The 15,606-nt window shown below is 39.1% G+C and overlaps 1 protein-coding gene across 1 annotated transcript in view; it reads right to left on the reverse strand.

Moving 5' to 3' along the window:
• MET (MET proto-oncogene, receptor tyrosine kinase) overlaps positions 1 to 15,606 on the reverse strand; it is a 68,173-nt gene that overhangs the window by 42,374 nt on the left and 10,193 nt on the right. Inside the window, exon 2 of the mRNA XM_010159735.1 lies at positions 10,560 to 10,751. Coding sequence (XP_010158037.1) covers positions 10,560 to 10,751 — 192 coding nt within the window. The remainder of the gene's footprint in view (positions 1 to 10,559; positions 10,752 to 15,606) is intronic.

Below are 15,606 nucleotides of genomic sequence, written 5' to 3' on the forward strand. Positions count from 1 at the left end.
ATTTGTGCCCATTCCTGCAAACACACGCTTAACTTTACTACTGTAACTTTGTTGACTTTAATGGGATGAGTCATGGTTGTTAAGCACAAGCATAAAGCATCTGCAGATTGGGGTGGATATTAGATAGCGAGATTTTATAGGCTTGGGTCTGCAAGCCAGAAGGATGTGTGCCCAAGCGTGATAGCATCAGGCAACAAAGGCAGAGGATTGTTTACATGAGGGAAGATCACGTTCATGTTTCAAAAGCTGCATCACGTGTAGTTTACTTAAGGAATTTAGATAATCAACATTTGCTGAGAAGTTGAGATTCAATGGGGTTCATTATTTAAAAAGGCTGAAGCCATTCTGGAAACAACTTGTATGTCAAATGTTTAATTTTTCACTATAATGAAGCTTTTCTTCTGACGCCGAAGGCAGCATCAGAACAGCTAGGACATTGACTTACACGATTTCACTGGCTTTTCGCATTGCCAAGGTCTTTCAGCAAGATGGCTGACTCCAAAACTAGACTTAGAGATGCTGTAATTACAGCTGATGTTTTGCTGTAATTCAAGACTTAAATAAAATATATGAGCAGTTAATTCATGGCAAGAAGTGCTTCACATCCCAGAGGTACTTACAGTTTGGGGGTAAAAAAGGGGTTTTTTTTCCTTTAAAATGAAACTGGCCTTGTTAAAGACTTTGCTATGGGTTTGTTTCATGGTACAGAAAGCGCAGCTTTTAGAAATCAATAAAGTCTGATCATTTTCAGTGACACAGAAGTATGGTCTCTGACTCAATGTATTAGGGCATGAGCTCTGTTTTTATACTCAGGACAATGAAAAATAGAATGGACTGCAAAGCTGCATGAAAAAGCTTGATTAATGTTGACATTATGGGGAGAGGTAGCACCACAGCTGCAAATACCTTTTTAGTTGATCATTAGCCGTGTCTCATCTCGAATACCCACTGCTATAAAATGCTAAGAATTCTTTTCTATCATTAATCCAGGCTTCCTCTTATTGCCAAGCATTCTTTCTGATTGAGCCACAGTGTTAACCCTTTAAACACATCTGTGTTGCAACCTCAGAGCTATACATACAAATTTGGATCCCATCCCTAGAAATCTTGGAAGAATTATTCGATACTTTAAACACTGACCGACCTTTATTTTACTGAGGCTGATAGTCAAATCACCTGCTCAAAGCCCAAGCAAACAGACTTTGACCTCATGACATGCAGGGAGCTCAAATTACACTTCCTAACTCATTTAGGACTATGGAATAAGAGTTTGGAGTTTGCTTAGAACTAATCTACCAGCCTACAGTGCTGCTGTAACAGACACTAGATGCAAAAATGCTCTTTTTGGTCTATATAGCTGCGGGTTTTGCATGCATCAGCTCAGTCCTTGAAATTTTATCTTACCCTTATCCAACATAATCCTGAAGAAAAAGGCAATCTGAAGACAGCTTCTACAGCAGGAAGAAGAGGCTACTTAGGACTCCAGTGTTGTTCTCAGAAACCTCTGGATTTTATTGCTTGGGACTGGTCTGGTATGCATACAGTGTGGCTTTAATCTACCGTGGACACAACACCATACAGGGGCTACTTCTTCAATGGAAATGGTTAAGTACTACAGAAGGATTTCTCTTTACAAAGACTATAAAGTGCTGGTTTGGACTTTTTTGTGGGGTGAGTGGTGGTGTGGGGTTTTTTACATTTTAATAATTAATTAATAACTAAGTTCTCCAGAGCATGAGAAATGAAAGTGTATCTATGTGCCTGCACTCAAGCAGTTAGGAGAGAGGGAAGGTCTTGCACAGATAAATAATTGACTGAAAAAGAACAAACAGATGTTAGCAGTAAATGATCAGTCCTTGCAATAGGGAGAAGTCACCAGAGGTGTTCTGCAAGGCGTCTGTGCTGGGATCCGTACTGTTCAGCACACCCATAAATGAGTTAGAGAAGCGGTTGAGCTTTCCAGTGACAAAGTTTTCTGATGATCTGTAGGTGTTCAAGGTGATAAGGATGAGGACAGACTATGAAGGATGGCAGAAAGACTTTACAAGACAGCATGTCAAGGCAATAAAATGGCAAGTGAAATACAACAAAGAAGATGAATTTAAAGTGGTATATGATAGATAGTTCCATGAAAACATCATCTCACTGCTCAGCAGCAGTCAAAAAAAAAAAACAAACCCCAAACCCCCCAAAACCAAGTAAACTTAAGAATGATTAGAAAAGGATTAGAGAACAAATCAGAAAACATTCTGATGTCATACAAGGTCATGGCTTGCCTGAACCTCTAATTCTCTGTGCAGTTCTGGTTGACTCATAACAAAAAGAGTAAGTTAAAATGGGAAGAGGTTCAGGGAGGGGTAACAAATATGATCAAAAGGCTGTAACCAACGACTGAGTAGAGTAGGTGTGGAAATACTATGAAAAAGGCATACAAAATCATATGGGGGTAGAGACTGACCATTTACTCTCTTCTAATAAAAGTACTAAACCATCAAAAGACGAAAGTGAGAGTCAGGTTCAAAGCAAACAAAGGAGTAAGACTTCCTAGCACTATGTGATGACTCCTTGCCGAAGGATGTAAATACAAGAGGAATACATGTTCAAAGAGAAACTGCGCACATATATGGAAAGAGCTAAAGAGACAAAACCTAATAGCTCAGGAAATCCCCAGAATGGAAAATAGTTGGAGGCTTGAAGCAGAAGGGTTTATGTATGTTGCCTGGGTCTCTAGGCATCCACTTGTTACCACTGCTGGAGACAGAGGACTGCACTAGATGGACCCTTCATTTAAACACATGTGGCTCTTCTGATGTTCTTAAAAATAACCCCCCTGAGAATCACATTCATTATCAGTAACTACAACCCCAGACATCCTTCTCAAAGCAAACACAGTATTGACCTCCCTCTGTTTAAGAAAAAACCAAAAAAGTATGTGGGCTTGGAAGAAGATGAAGATAACAGACAACAGTTAATTAATTAATATGTTAATTAATATATTCTTTATGCTGGAAGTTAGTGATCACTTACGTCCATGAACATTAAAAGAATTAATTTAAATATTCTTTCATTGCCATCAGCAAGTATTAATGCTAAGTAAGAAGACTTGACTCTAGGTTCATTTATGCATAAAATGGCAAATTAAGACTGTAATAACTTGAGTTAAAAAACAGCATGCAACAGCTTCTTTTAAAAATCATTCTGATGCTCAGTTCTGCTAGTCAGCAGGATTGAATTACAAATGTTACTGTCTGCATGTTGAAATATCTTCTGCAAAAATGAGAGGCCTTCTAAAAGCAATCCCATCTAAGTATCATATTGTTATTTTTTTCCCTAGATGTCTGGCAGGTGTAGGCCATTACCCAGCAAAGATAGGCTCAGGGTTAACTTCATCGTGTGACGCCTCAAATGCCCTGGGATATGCAGCGTAGCCTTGCAAAGGGCACATATGTAGCTCTCTAAATGCTGTATATCATTCTAATCCATGGAGAGTATAATGGATCTCCTCTGAAGGGTGTAAGCTTTTCTACTCAAATTGAATATTAAAACATGTGTGCTCTCAAAACAGTTATTTGGCACCAGGTGTTAATTTTGACTATCTGGATTTTGCCTGATGCAATATTTGATACCTTTTCTGGGAGCATTAAGACACGTTCTGTACCACAGAAAGAACTGTTGTTACAGAGCTGTTAAAAGTTGAGCTATAGGTATTAAAATTTTACTAATCTCGAGTTTGCCACAGTTTCCTGTTGGTTTAAAAATGATAAAGTGGGAAAGATTGCAACTATTCGCGTTCCTAAAAATGCACACGTGTGCAGTGTGCATTTAGCTTTAAGTAGATCAGACTGCCAGGTACAGAAGAGCCAGGTGGATTGCTGGACCACCGAGGCAGGAGAGCAGTAGGCACTGAGGACAGCCTTTGCAATGACTTCAGGGGCATTCCACCGCTCTTTCCTCCTTCTGGCTCTGGAAGGTTTAATGTCCGTGCTTGTGTATTTCTTCAGTTCAAAAGTAGAAATGGCTTCCAGTGTGCTGTGGTATAAACTGGATTTGAAAGACAATGCTGAAAGATGCAAAGCTCTGTACTTCCTTGCTCTGCGTGAACTCATTTTGCTGATAGGCACCATGGCTTTGAGCCTCGATTCCTGGAGAGCCGAGGCCTTGCCACTTAGCTGTTTGCAAGAGGAGAGCTATGCTGAAGGCTTGGCTCTCTTCATGCTGAATTCTGGGACAAATTTTTCCAAGCCTTCACTGCAGTTACAAATAAAAAGCAGATGTGATTATTTTTGTCTATACTAATTTCTGTAGCATGCATTATGTTCCCTGGCATGTAATCTATGAAAGCAGCTACAACACATGCTAATTTCTCTCTTTTCAGGGAAATGAGATGTGTGTGTTAAAGTTTGGTGGTGGTGCTGTTTGGTTTTAATCATAAGTATTTCTGGGAAATGAGTGTGACTATCAAGTGTTCTGTCTACTTGGATGTAAAAGACAACAGGTTTGTGCTCAGCGTGTGAAAATTTCCCAGACCACTGATGTGTGCGACCCCAGTTCCTACACCTCATCAGACAGAATCAGGAGCATCAAATGAAATGGTAAGTCAGGAGGTTAAGGAAACCCCAAAGGCAGCTCATCATCATTCAAAGCAGAATGAATTATGGAACTCATTGGCACAGTGTACTGTAGAGGACAAAACATCAAATAATGTCAAAAAAACAAAAAGCAAAACTGACGGAAAAGAAGCCCATCAAGGAGCACTGAACACCAGATATAGGTGCAATTTCCAGCTCGAGGAATCTCTGGGCCGCTGAGTGACAGAAGCAAGAGGGTACTGGGAGAAGTATCACTGTGTGCTTTTACTTGCCTCATACTTCTCTCTTATCTATCTTAGCTCCTACCAGAGATAGGAGACTGTGCTCCTTGAACCTTTATTCTGACCCCATACATCCCTTCTGAGCTAAAAATATGGTTAGAAAGACTGGGATATAATGGGTCCCTAGACTAAGACTAATTATTATTATGCATTGTTTTGTGACTAACAAGTACAGAGAGGCCCTGAGGAGGGTGAGTGGCCTGATGAGCGATGTGCTGTACTCTGACGAGGCCTATCTGTGCCATCATGCTTTGGTTCTTGTGCCCTAAGCCATTTTCAGTCCAGAATCCGTGCAGACATTACAGTGCGTGACCATGTTTTGCTAACACTTGGCTTCTCAGCTAGAGCTGGCTCACGTCCAGCTAGACTGGAGAGGACTGCAGCCAGCATGCGGCTGACTGCATCCCAGGTTGGATGTATTCACATGGGAAGACCCTTTCCTTAACTTCAGGAGCAACAGGATGGATGTTCCACTGCCCCATGAAGATGAGAAGGCGCATGGGGAATCCCCTCACTTCACCTGCCCAGTGCTGCCCTAGCGTAGACTGAGTTTCACTGATACAGTAAAAAGGATGAAGACAGCCCTGCTGCCAAAATTCCAGCTAAAGAGAGTGGTGGCCCATAGTTGTAAACATTCAGTGAAAGCTTCTCTATCCCTCTCTTCCTCAAGAAGGTCACCAACAAGCAGTGCATTTGCTTGGGCTCTACCTTGGTGAGGCCAGCTTCAAGCATAAGGAGCACACGCAGTATTCTGCGTCCGAACATAGCATCATGCTGGAAACTGGCCTCTGTGTACGTCAAGGGCCTCAGTCTCTTGTTCACTGTTATGGCCAGACCAAATGCAAGCTTTTCAGAATAAATTTTGTAAAACATTCCCATACCCCACTCTCCCCAGAGCTATCAGAAAGATTTCCCCTTCCTGAAGAACTTTGCTCTTTTCTTCATCACTCAGAAGTCACTCTCTATAATAATACCAAGCTCTAGGCACATAAAAAAATTTAAAAAAAACCCAGCTTGGAACTGAGCAAGACTAGAAGATATTTTACCTCAATATATCATGATGTTTTGGTTTTGTGGTGTGGTTTTGGGGTTTTTTTTTGACAAACTATAATTTCCTAAAATACTGGCTGGTAATGAAAGTGTCTTTTCCAGTTGTGAGTTGTAGTCTCAGCATAGCTTCTTTGGCTCGAGCAGAGTAAGGCTGCTCTACACCAGCTGAAAATCTGATTCCCCAACTACAGCAGTGTGACTGGGTGCTGTTTTCTAATTAAATAACCACTGTGAAATACCTGATTCACTTTGCACCCAACAGCTGTACTTTCAGCCTGTGTTCCCAGTCACACTCTGAAAACAAGCACAATAAGAAAGGCCGAAACAGCTGCAACTTTTCAACAGAAAAAAAAAAAAAGAAGAGAGGGGGAAAAAAACCCTTGTTGTCAGGCTCCAGCTTAGGAAGGAAGTAAAACCATTTTTCTTTTCCGTCTCATGCATGTCAGCTGTCCTAGAAAAATTATTAGTGCTCTGTTTTGTAACAGAAACTCCACAATATTTGGTAAACTACAAACTCCAATCTATTCATGGCCAAATACAGATTTAACATTTCTGATGCAGCCAAAACATGCTCAGTATGTCAATGGGCTGCAATTACTCTCCGGGAGAGCTTTGGAATTCACCTCCTGGCCCCAATTATCCTCCTTAAAAGAACTCATGAATCTTCTGTATTTGGACCATCCAGATCAATTTGATTTTAGTTTTAGACTTTGGCTGAAAAACATAAGCGTTTAGTGAAGAACACTTATTTCCCTTCCAGTATTACTGCTTTCCAGAGCTGTTTAATTGAATAATGCTATTTAATCGGACAAAGAGCACAAGCAGAAAACAACAGGTGACTATTCCTTGGTTGGATAAAACATACCTGCTTCTGCATTCTGAATATTATTGGCTCCTCAGATGTCATTTTTTTAAAATAAGCAAAACACAGGCTATATTCTGAGAGGTTCATTAGCACAGTTTTGATGGGTAATGCCATAAGCTTCAGTGGAATCACATGTAAAGATACAAACTATTCTTTGTGATACGTCTCTAAATAGATCAAAGCTCCAGAATCAGGTAGCCACCATCTACAGAAGGAAAAACTTAGTTCTCAGAAACTATGTGTTAAACCTTTTGTTGACTTCTGCAGCAATGCTGTGCTACAGTCCTGTGGTAAAGAGAGAGAAGTGGATGGTGTTGGAAACAGTCAGCAAAGAGTGCTTGGTAGGAAGGCAGAAAGTGATGAGAAGAAGTAAGTGCAAAAGGAGATGAAAGACAGCACGCAAAAGGAAAGCAAAGGAGAATCAACTGGCTGGCTGCTGATCAAGTATATGCAAGTATAATGGGAGACTATGAGAAACGTTTTCAAATAAATTTCTCTTGGGTTGAGTATCAGTAGCTTGCTGCTGCACCTACTGGCTTCCACAGAGCAGGCTTGGACCTTCAATTCAATTTAGATGGTATGATCACTATGTTTTAAACATCTATTTTTCTTTCACAAAATATTTCATAACAATTAAAGGAAACCCTAAATTAATACAGCAAAAATGTGAATTAAATGTTCATTACTTTCACCAGGCGGTTTTGTATTTGGGGACTTGAAGTTGAGGTTGTCAGAGGCAGAGGTACTGTACTACTATTTCTTTTAATCTCATGGATGACTGCTACTGCAGAAATTTATGTCACAAACTAAATTGTCTAAATATGGTGAGGTTTGATATTTCAAAGACAATACAACCTGAACTGGATTCACTGGAAGGGCTGAGCTGGTCTTCTAATTTTGGAAACATATATGATTTTTTTTTTGTTTTTGCTTTTAAATAGTTGGCATAAAAATATGTTTGCAAGTTATTAATATATATAATCAGTTTTAAAACAGGTTCCCTGATAGGTAGAATTTTACAGCTAATTTTCCCTGAAAGCACACCTACCTCTGAAGGGGAATAGTCAGCTTTGAATAGCTACAAGTTACAAGGGGACTGCACAGAAAAATTCAGCATATGCATATGCAAAGAGCTAAAAATATGAGTGCAAATGACTGTGCAAAAGAGAGGTGCATAATAAATGAAAAAATGAAGAATTCTTTGCAATATGTTCCAGTAGATTTGTGAATGAAGCAAAAAAGAACATCATTACATTTCTTTGCTTAAAAATGCAGGGAAGTGTTTGTGGATATCTTTTTGATAAATTAAGTCATTGTTAGATTATCTTGATTTTTTTTTAACCCATTTTACTTCAGTAATGGTTGTTTAATAGCTCAATTTTTAATGATATCCATCTCATTGCAGTTAATAGCTATATTTCCATAGAAACACTGCAAATCTGCTTTAGCTGGGCATTTGCTAATGAACATGTTTGAAAGCACTTCCTAGATAACTATTAGTGGGGGAAAAAAATAATGTAAGTGAACATTAAATTCTGGAGAAAGCTGTGTCTGCTGTATCCTACAGACCAAGTATCCCTTCCAAGATCATTTAAAGGCAAAACAAATGCTAACCTTTTTATTTGGAGGTAGCGTCATTAAAGGTAGTCAGTATGCTTATTCTCCTCCTTATTACAATATGAGCCCAGTGCTGACTTCCCCTGTAACTCAAGCCAATCTAATTCAATGATGAGAATATTTCTGCTAATGGCAATGTGCAGTTTACACAATAGCCTTTCTTTTGATCTGTAACTGAACCTGGAATGGGAAATGTATTCTGGAAATATTTTAATTGTTCCTTGAGTTGGGCAAACGTCTGAATGAAGTGTGTGTGGTGTAGGACTTGAATGAATCATTTAAGGAATGTTACAAACAAATATAATGCTGCCTTGCGCTTTCCACCAAACCTCCCTAAAAGGTTTGTGATAGCCCAGAAGAAATGCCACGAGTAAGGCAGTAGTTGTTATTAACTGTATTTTGTAGATAAGGAAATGGCTTCGGAAAGGTTAAACAAATTGTTCATGTTCATGGTGAACATTTAAGAACAGAGTGTAGGTTGCTCCTCTGCTCTGTGTGTAGCTCTTAGCATTTGCCCTTCCCGCACTGAAGACAAACTGCGGCTTAAAGTCAACAAGGACATCGTGGGAAGTTCAGGTAAAACTGGCGGGGCTGTCACTGAATATGTTGTTAATTTCCTGCCTTTTAGGGAGAAAGAGAAATGTGGTTTTCTCTGATCTTCTCCAGTTTTTCATCTGTCCTTTGTGGTAAATCACTTTGATCTCCCTCCCTGTAGGTGCATTATGGATTTGGCATTATGGGGCAGGTTCTATGTGCAGCCTGTGCAGAAGGCAGAAACGGAGGTATAGGACTCCCTTTGTCCAAAAAAATTGCCAACAGTGGGTTAACAGGTACTAGGGACAGTATGTAACCCTACTTACTATATATGGCAAGGACACAGAATGAGGAAAAGGGAGAGAAGAAAGGGAAGGCTTGTTAGCTAATCTTCTCTAATGACTTACACTACACAAAGGTTTCTATGAAAAGGTGAAAGTGCCCAAGTGTTTTCTATCTAATGGAAGGTTTTGGGAAATGGGAAAGCTGGAAGGGCACAGCAACTCATGATGTCACATCTCATCCGGTTTCAGCTAATGATGGGGGACAAGAATACTGATGACGCTCTGCAGCCTACAGAGCAAGAAGGGCCAAAGACTGTCAGTACTTCTGAGAGCCCACTAAAAGACAAATAATACAGGCAGAGTAAAAAGACACAGGTCCTTGGGCGCAAGAGTGATCCAGTCTGAGATGTACATCCAGGTTGGATCCTGTTGGCAGCTGGAGAAGCTAAATTCTCATTGCAGAACGACAGTGCTTGAAATAAGATGGGTGAATAAAGGAAGCCTGTGGTGCTTTCAAAGTATTTTGTCTTCTGATGTTTGATTTTGACTGCCAAGTTTTTAAAAGATTGTTCACCCTATGCTTTAGACTTACTTTGTTAGTCACCTACAAAGAAGTTATGTAGTGTAATCTAGCTGTCTAGATTAGTTATGTAATCAGTGGAGGGAGACAGACTTCTCAGGAGGGCGATTTACCAGGTTTTATGGAAAATCTGATTTAGGACAGGAAGAACTGCTGTCCTGAACAGAGTGAGAAGAGAATGAGCAAGAACCCGAAAATCTAAGATGCACTCAGAGAGACTTGCAATTAAGTGGAGGAGGAGCTAATCTCAATTCTACAGCTGTGAATCATTGGCTGGGTACATTAGCAAGTAATTTGGTGGCAGAGGAGTGAATCAGTATATAGAAACAACTAATGCCAAGCCTCCTGCTTTTACACTATAAACTGTCCTGGCATTTTACTTTGAACTAGGCTTAATCTGATCCTCTAGACCAAATGAGCATATGAAATGTACATCTGAAGCTATTTGAAGAATCAATCATTGTTTTGGACCTTTCTGCCCCATCTGGGGTTGGGATCATATTTGATGTGTATCCAAGACAGAGCTTTCAGCTTAGTTTCCTTTGAAAGAAATCTAGCGTATGGACCAAAACTGCTCTGTGAACTGAACCAGCGGGCCTAAGTGGAGATCATGGTGGAATCTGCTCCAAAGCCATTGCTCCAAACCACAAAGCCCATTAAAATCCCTGTTAAACCGGCATAATACTGGTCCTCCCTTTTCACCATCCTGCTAAACTCCAGCAGGTTTTTTTACTGTGAAGGTGTTGTGGTAATATTTACCTGCATGAAGCGGCCCTCTGAAGTTCCCAGATTAGCAACGGTAAGGTTCCCTTTGGTGAAGACAGATATTGAAGTTAGGAGGACACTGTTGAACTGGCCCATGAACAAGTCAACCCTCTGCAAAGGAGTCGTAACTTCTAGGCGATATTCATCATCTTGTGCTCTGCAGGATGAAGCATTTCTTGAAAAAGCCTGTTAGAAAATGAAGTACAGATGAGTACTGTCTTTAGGAGTGGGAATAGATCTTTGTCAGAGTGAAGTCATTTAGCACAAATGCATCTGACCAAAAGTATTTTAAAATGTTTCAAACTTAATTGCTTCATCAGTTATGATGTTCCATGAGGAAGGCAATGACTTCTTAATGTTATGGGAATGTTTCTTTTCACTTTATTTTATTCTGTCTGTTGGGAATAAGACCATAGGGACTTTATTTAACCAGATGATATGTATATCAAGATATCTTCTTTCTCTTACTGACTTCTGTAATGCTTCTCCAAGGGTCTCAAAATTCCTTGACTGCAGAGCCCGCCCACAGACACACCTGCTTCCAAAACAATGATTCCTAGAGGATGATTTTCTAAAAAAGCTGCCTTTTTTTTTTTTTTTGCATTAAAATAACAATTTCCAATATTCTTCTATTTCTAACCTCTTTTCCCTATGTTTTTCAAGAAGAGAGGAGAAAAAGATGGAGAAAGAGAAAAGGGACATAAGCCAGACAAAAAATGTTTCTGATTGTATATTTACATGAAACAATGGGGAAGCCAGGTTTTTATAATTACTTAGGCTATTGTATTGATCATCTATCACTCATGCAATATTTTGTCCAGTCTTTAGTGTACCATATTTTGTCCATGTCTTGAGTGTACCATAATAGTTGCTGAATTTCTAGGGTTTTCTCTTTCAGTTTGGGAATAGAGATTACATGTTTTTAATTTTAATTGAAAAAATTATTGAACAATACACTTCAAGTTACCCCTCAAGAAGAATATAACCTGCTGTCCTGACAATTCAATAGTAATCTATTAACTGATAATTCGATTACTATTGATACTACATCATCTGTTTTGGTGAGATCGTCCAGATAATAACCAGGAACCCCCTAAAGGACCTCTAACCAGTTTAAATTTGGAAGTCATCTAGCATGTTCCCACTGTGATATGCTTTATGAATAAACATGTAGGGAGTTTATAAAGTATTGTTTGATGGTTCTCTCTGTTGAAATCAATAGAAAGCTTCATTTTTCCTATTTTATTATTGATTTGTTCTTGTTACAAACATATTTTATTTTTTTTAAAAGCTTGAATTAAACCTTTTAAAGACATTCAGTGTCTTACCACTAAATTCAATAGACCTGGATCATACCCTTTAAGAACAAATAAGAGTAAAATTTTGTTTTATTTCCTCGATTCAGATGTTTTTTCTTCTGCTACTTATAATCAAAGTACCATGAGAAAGCAAGCAATGAACCAAGAATTTCTTGCTGGCTCAACCATAGTAAATTCTGGAGAAAATCAAGGCATTGAAAATGATATTAACAAAACATTCAACCTAATGGTTCAGTCCTCTGCTGAGTTGCAGCCAGCTGTGGTGCCAGCTTTTCTCAGGTGCCTTGTCAATTTACTGTATCATTTAGGTAAAAACCTGCATAGGACCAAACAAGCAACTGAAATCTCTATGCACTGCCTGATGATACAGAAAGAAGGCTTCCAGATTAGATCTGATACAGCACTGACTTAACAGTTTGGTTATCCACATGCTAAAGTGTTTGCTGTATTAGGTTTGGTATAAACCATTGAAGTATGGTGTGTTTTGCTCAGCAGAAATCCTTTGCGCTAGGCACACTGAGCATTCATTGAATACACTTTAAATATTTTAAATTCGACTGATAAACAAGGGACAAATTTAGCTTTTCTTTGCTTTGGCCACCAAACAAGCTAAAAGCTTTATTCTTTTGCACTCATATCCCAACCAATCTAAAAGTATTTCTGAAACATCTGTGCAAAGATTACTCATAAAACGAGTATGAATAGTTCAAGTGCAGAAAGATGTGCAGTTTTCATGCTTTTTGAAATACGGCAGATTTCTGAATTTACCCTCCCCCAACTTGGGATTTCTGCTCTTTGCTGTAACTCCTTTTTTTCCATGAGCAAATTACTTTGGGGAGAGATGTTGCTGTCCTAACCTTAAAAAAGTACTTCCTTCCTTCTGTGTGCTCATCTTAATGGGATTTGAACAGCCTGACCCACCTCATGAAACAGTTCAACCTCTTTTTAACAAGTGGTTAGATTTCCCTGCTTGCCCCGACACCTTTCCTAGCTTCCCCAAAATCAGTTCAGCCACAGTCAGCTCAGCCTTCCTCAGAGATGTTGTAATTTTGGGTATCTGCCCAAGAACCTGCAGATTGTTCCACATATGGCTCTCTTACAAAACCTGGTGCTTCATGGATTAACCATAATGTAAGGTTAGCTGTTTAAGAAATAGGAAGGCTTTGATCTTTGAGTAGAAGTGCAGAGATTAAAAGGCTACATAGAAAAACTAAAGGAAGATTGATAACACAGAAAACTTCGGGAAAGACGCTGCTTTAAATTAACTCTTTGAAGCCTGAATCTCTCCCTCCCTCCCTCCTTCTCAGCATACACCATAAGTATCCATTTGGCTGTCAATGTGGAAAAATAACTGATGTCAGATGATGCACTCTGGATATTATGCCAAGTTCCAGTGACAAATCACACAACTATTGAAATGGACGACTAGAGAGTGGGTAAATGCTTGGGTTGGGCTATATTGCTTCTCTTGTAGGAGGAGAGGTGCCAATTCCGCGTGTGATTCATAGCCAGGGCTTTGTGAAGCTGGTGTAGGTGTGCCACTGGAATTCAATGAGGTGTGGGCAAGCCCTGCCCCTCGGCCGTGGCCAGAAGGGTAGGAAATAACTAACGCTATCTTGTTTATTCATAGGGGAAGCTGTGGTGTTTCAGAATTTATCCTGGATTCTGTCCACAGAAGATGAACGCGCCAACAAAGTCTCTAGACATCACTGAGCTGGGCTATCAGGAGCTGTTGCTGTTTGACAGTTAACTGATGAATTGTACATCATATTCAGGGAACATAAAGATAACTATTTGGATAGAGTTGCACATTTTGAGCCAAAAGTGCAAAGTGGGGAGAAAATACTCAGGTCACTAATAAAAATCTCAAAAAAATACTCAGTTAGGTCAGTGTCAGAACTGATCATAGAACACAGTCTCTAGTCCGAATGGCTAGAATCAGGAAAAAAAAAAAAATCAAAATTTTAACCAAAGATTTTTGGGGAGATTTTTCTATTTTTTTGCAGCAATTGCAGTTTGGAGAAACACCCCTCCAGGCTCATCCTTCTAGAGCCGGTCAAAACCTGTTCTTCTTAGTTAAGTGCACTGCTCAATTAGAAAGTCGTAAGTGTAATGTCTTGATATAGTTTTTAATGTCTTGAATAAACTAGAAATTAATGACTTAATCATTGCAAAACATCTAATACTGTCTTGTGAGTGATTTGGAGGAAATAATTAGAATTAAAATTTAATTTTAAAAACTGGAGAAATGGTCTGAAAGTAACTAGGTAGAATTTCCTAGGGTCAATTGTAAAAGACTACAGTTACGAAGGAGAACTCAAGTGAAAGTAGGAATAAACAAGAGTCTTATTTCCTGCTGGTTTGATTATATGACTTTTAACTTGTTGGCTGTCAGGAATCAAATTCCTCAGTATCAACTTTCGTTTTCTGCTACAGATCCTGAGAGTCTCCCTCAAGAGAAGTGGGCACCCACAAGAGCCAACAATGTTTATCCTTTGAGAATTTCTATGGCATAACATGAAGCAGGCAGAAATGAGCTAAATGGGCTGGATCCTGATCTCTGCAAATGGCAAAAATCCTTTTTCAAAGAAACTGCTGTAGAGTGAATGAATAGATGATTCTACATAACAAATTGATTCCCAAGCCGATTAAAAACGGACAGTGTATGAGTTGCTTATCTCTTCTATTGTGGAAGTCAGTGAATTAAGATGAATAATAAGACTACAGTTTTCAGGAGCATGTCCTGCTGGAATCAAGTACATAATGGTGAAGAATTTATGTGAACAGCAGACTCTGAACAGGAAGAGTAACTGTGAGAAACACAAAAGAACTTATCAGATTTTCCTCTCTAAATTTTCTTGTGTATTTTTAGCCAACAGTTTTGCTGTTCCGTAATACATCTGAATTTTCTGGGTAGTTTGCAATATTTCTCTTCAGGCGAGAAATGCATTTGATCACTGCTCCTCTCCCTGTGAAATACAAGAAGTGGAATTCTGACCACAATAACCCTGTGCAGCCAGAGTGTTGCCCGAAGACGGTGAGTTGATCAGCATCATGTTGGAGGGCTGTTAGAGGGCTGGAGTTAGAACCTGTATTGGCTATTTCCCAGTACCATGTAAATAAAAGTGAGGAACATTGTAAATTTGGTCTGTCTGTCATTGTTACCTTTGAAAAGAATTACTCCTTAAATGTCATAAACCTCACAAATCTTCCCAGCTGTCACATACTGGTCTTTTTAATTCTGGACTCTGTTAGAGGTGAGTACTAAGATCCTTGTACTTCTAGCTCTTTGACAAAATGGGTACAGGAAAAAAATAACCAGGACACACTTTCTGGTTTCTGGCTCATTTACAGACTGTTCATTTCATGCCTTCTCCTGTCAGTTCCCTTGGCAAAGGGACTATCTCCCTTCTCCTTTCCCATGTGTTTTTATGCCATAGCTGGTCAGAGTCAAGAAAGTGCAGTGGAGAAGAGGAGAAATATATAAATATCTTTCTACTATGCTATTAGAAAGGAATATTTTTTCTTCTGCAATTTGCAAGAGAGGAAGTTGGTGAAATGGACAAAATTTTACTACTAGCAATTCTAAAAAGTCTTATTTACTGTTCTCACTATACATAACTGTTACAGGGTTTCTGAATTCTTTACAGTTTTAAGCACATTCAATGATGATACATGGAAAAAATATGGACATATTTATTTTTTGGAAGTAATTGACCAGA

This window comes from Eurypyga helias, unplaced genomic scaffold, assembly GCF_000690775.1.
Source record: "Eurypyga helias isolate BGI_N326 unplaced genomic scaffold, ASM69077v1 scaffold18919, whole genome shotgun sequence".
Lineage (NCBI taxonomy): Eukaryota > Metazoa > Chordata > Aves > Eurypygiformes > Eurypygidae > Eurypyga > Eurypyga helias.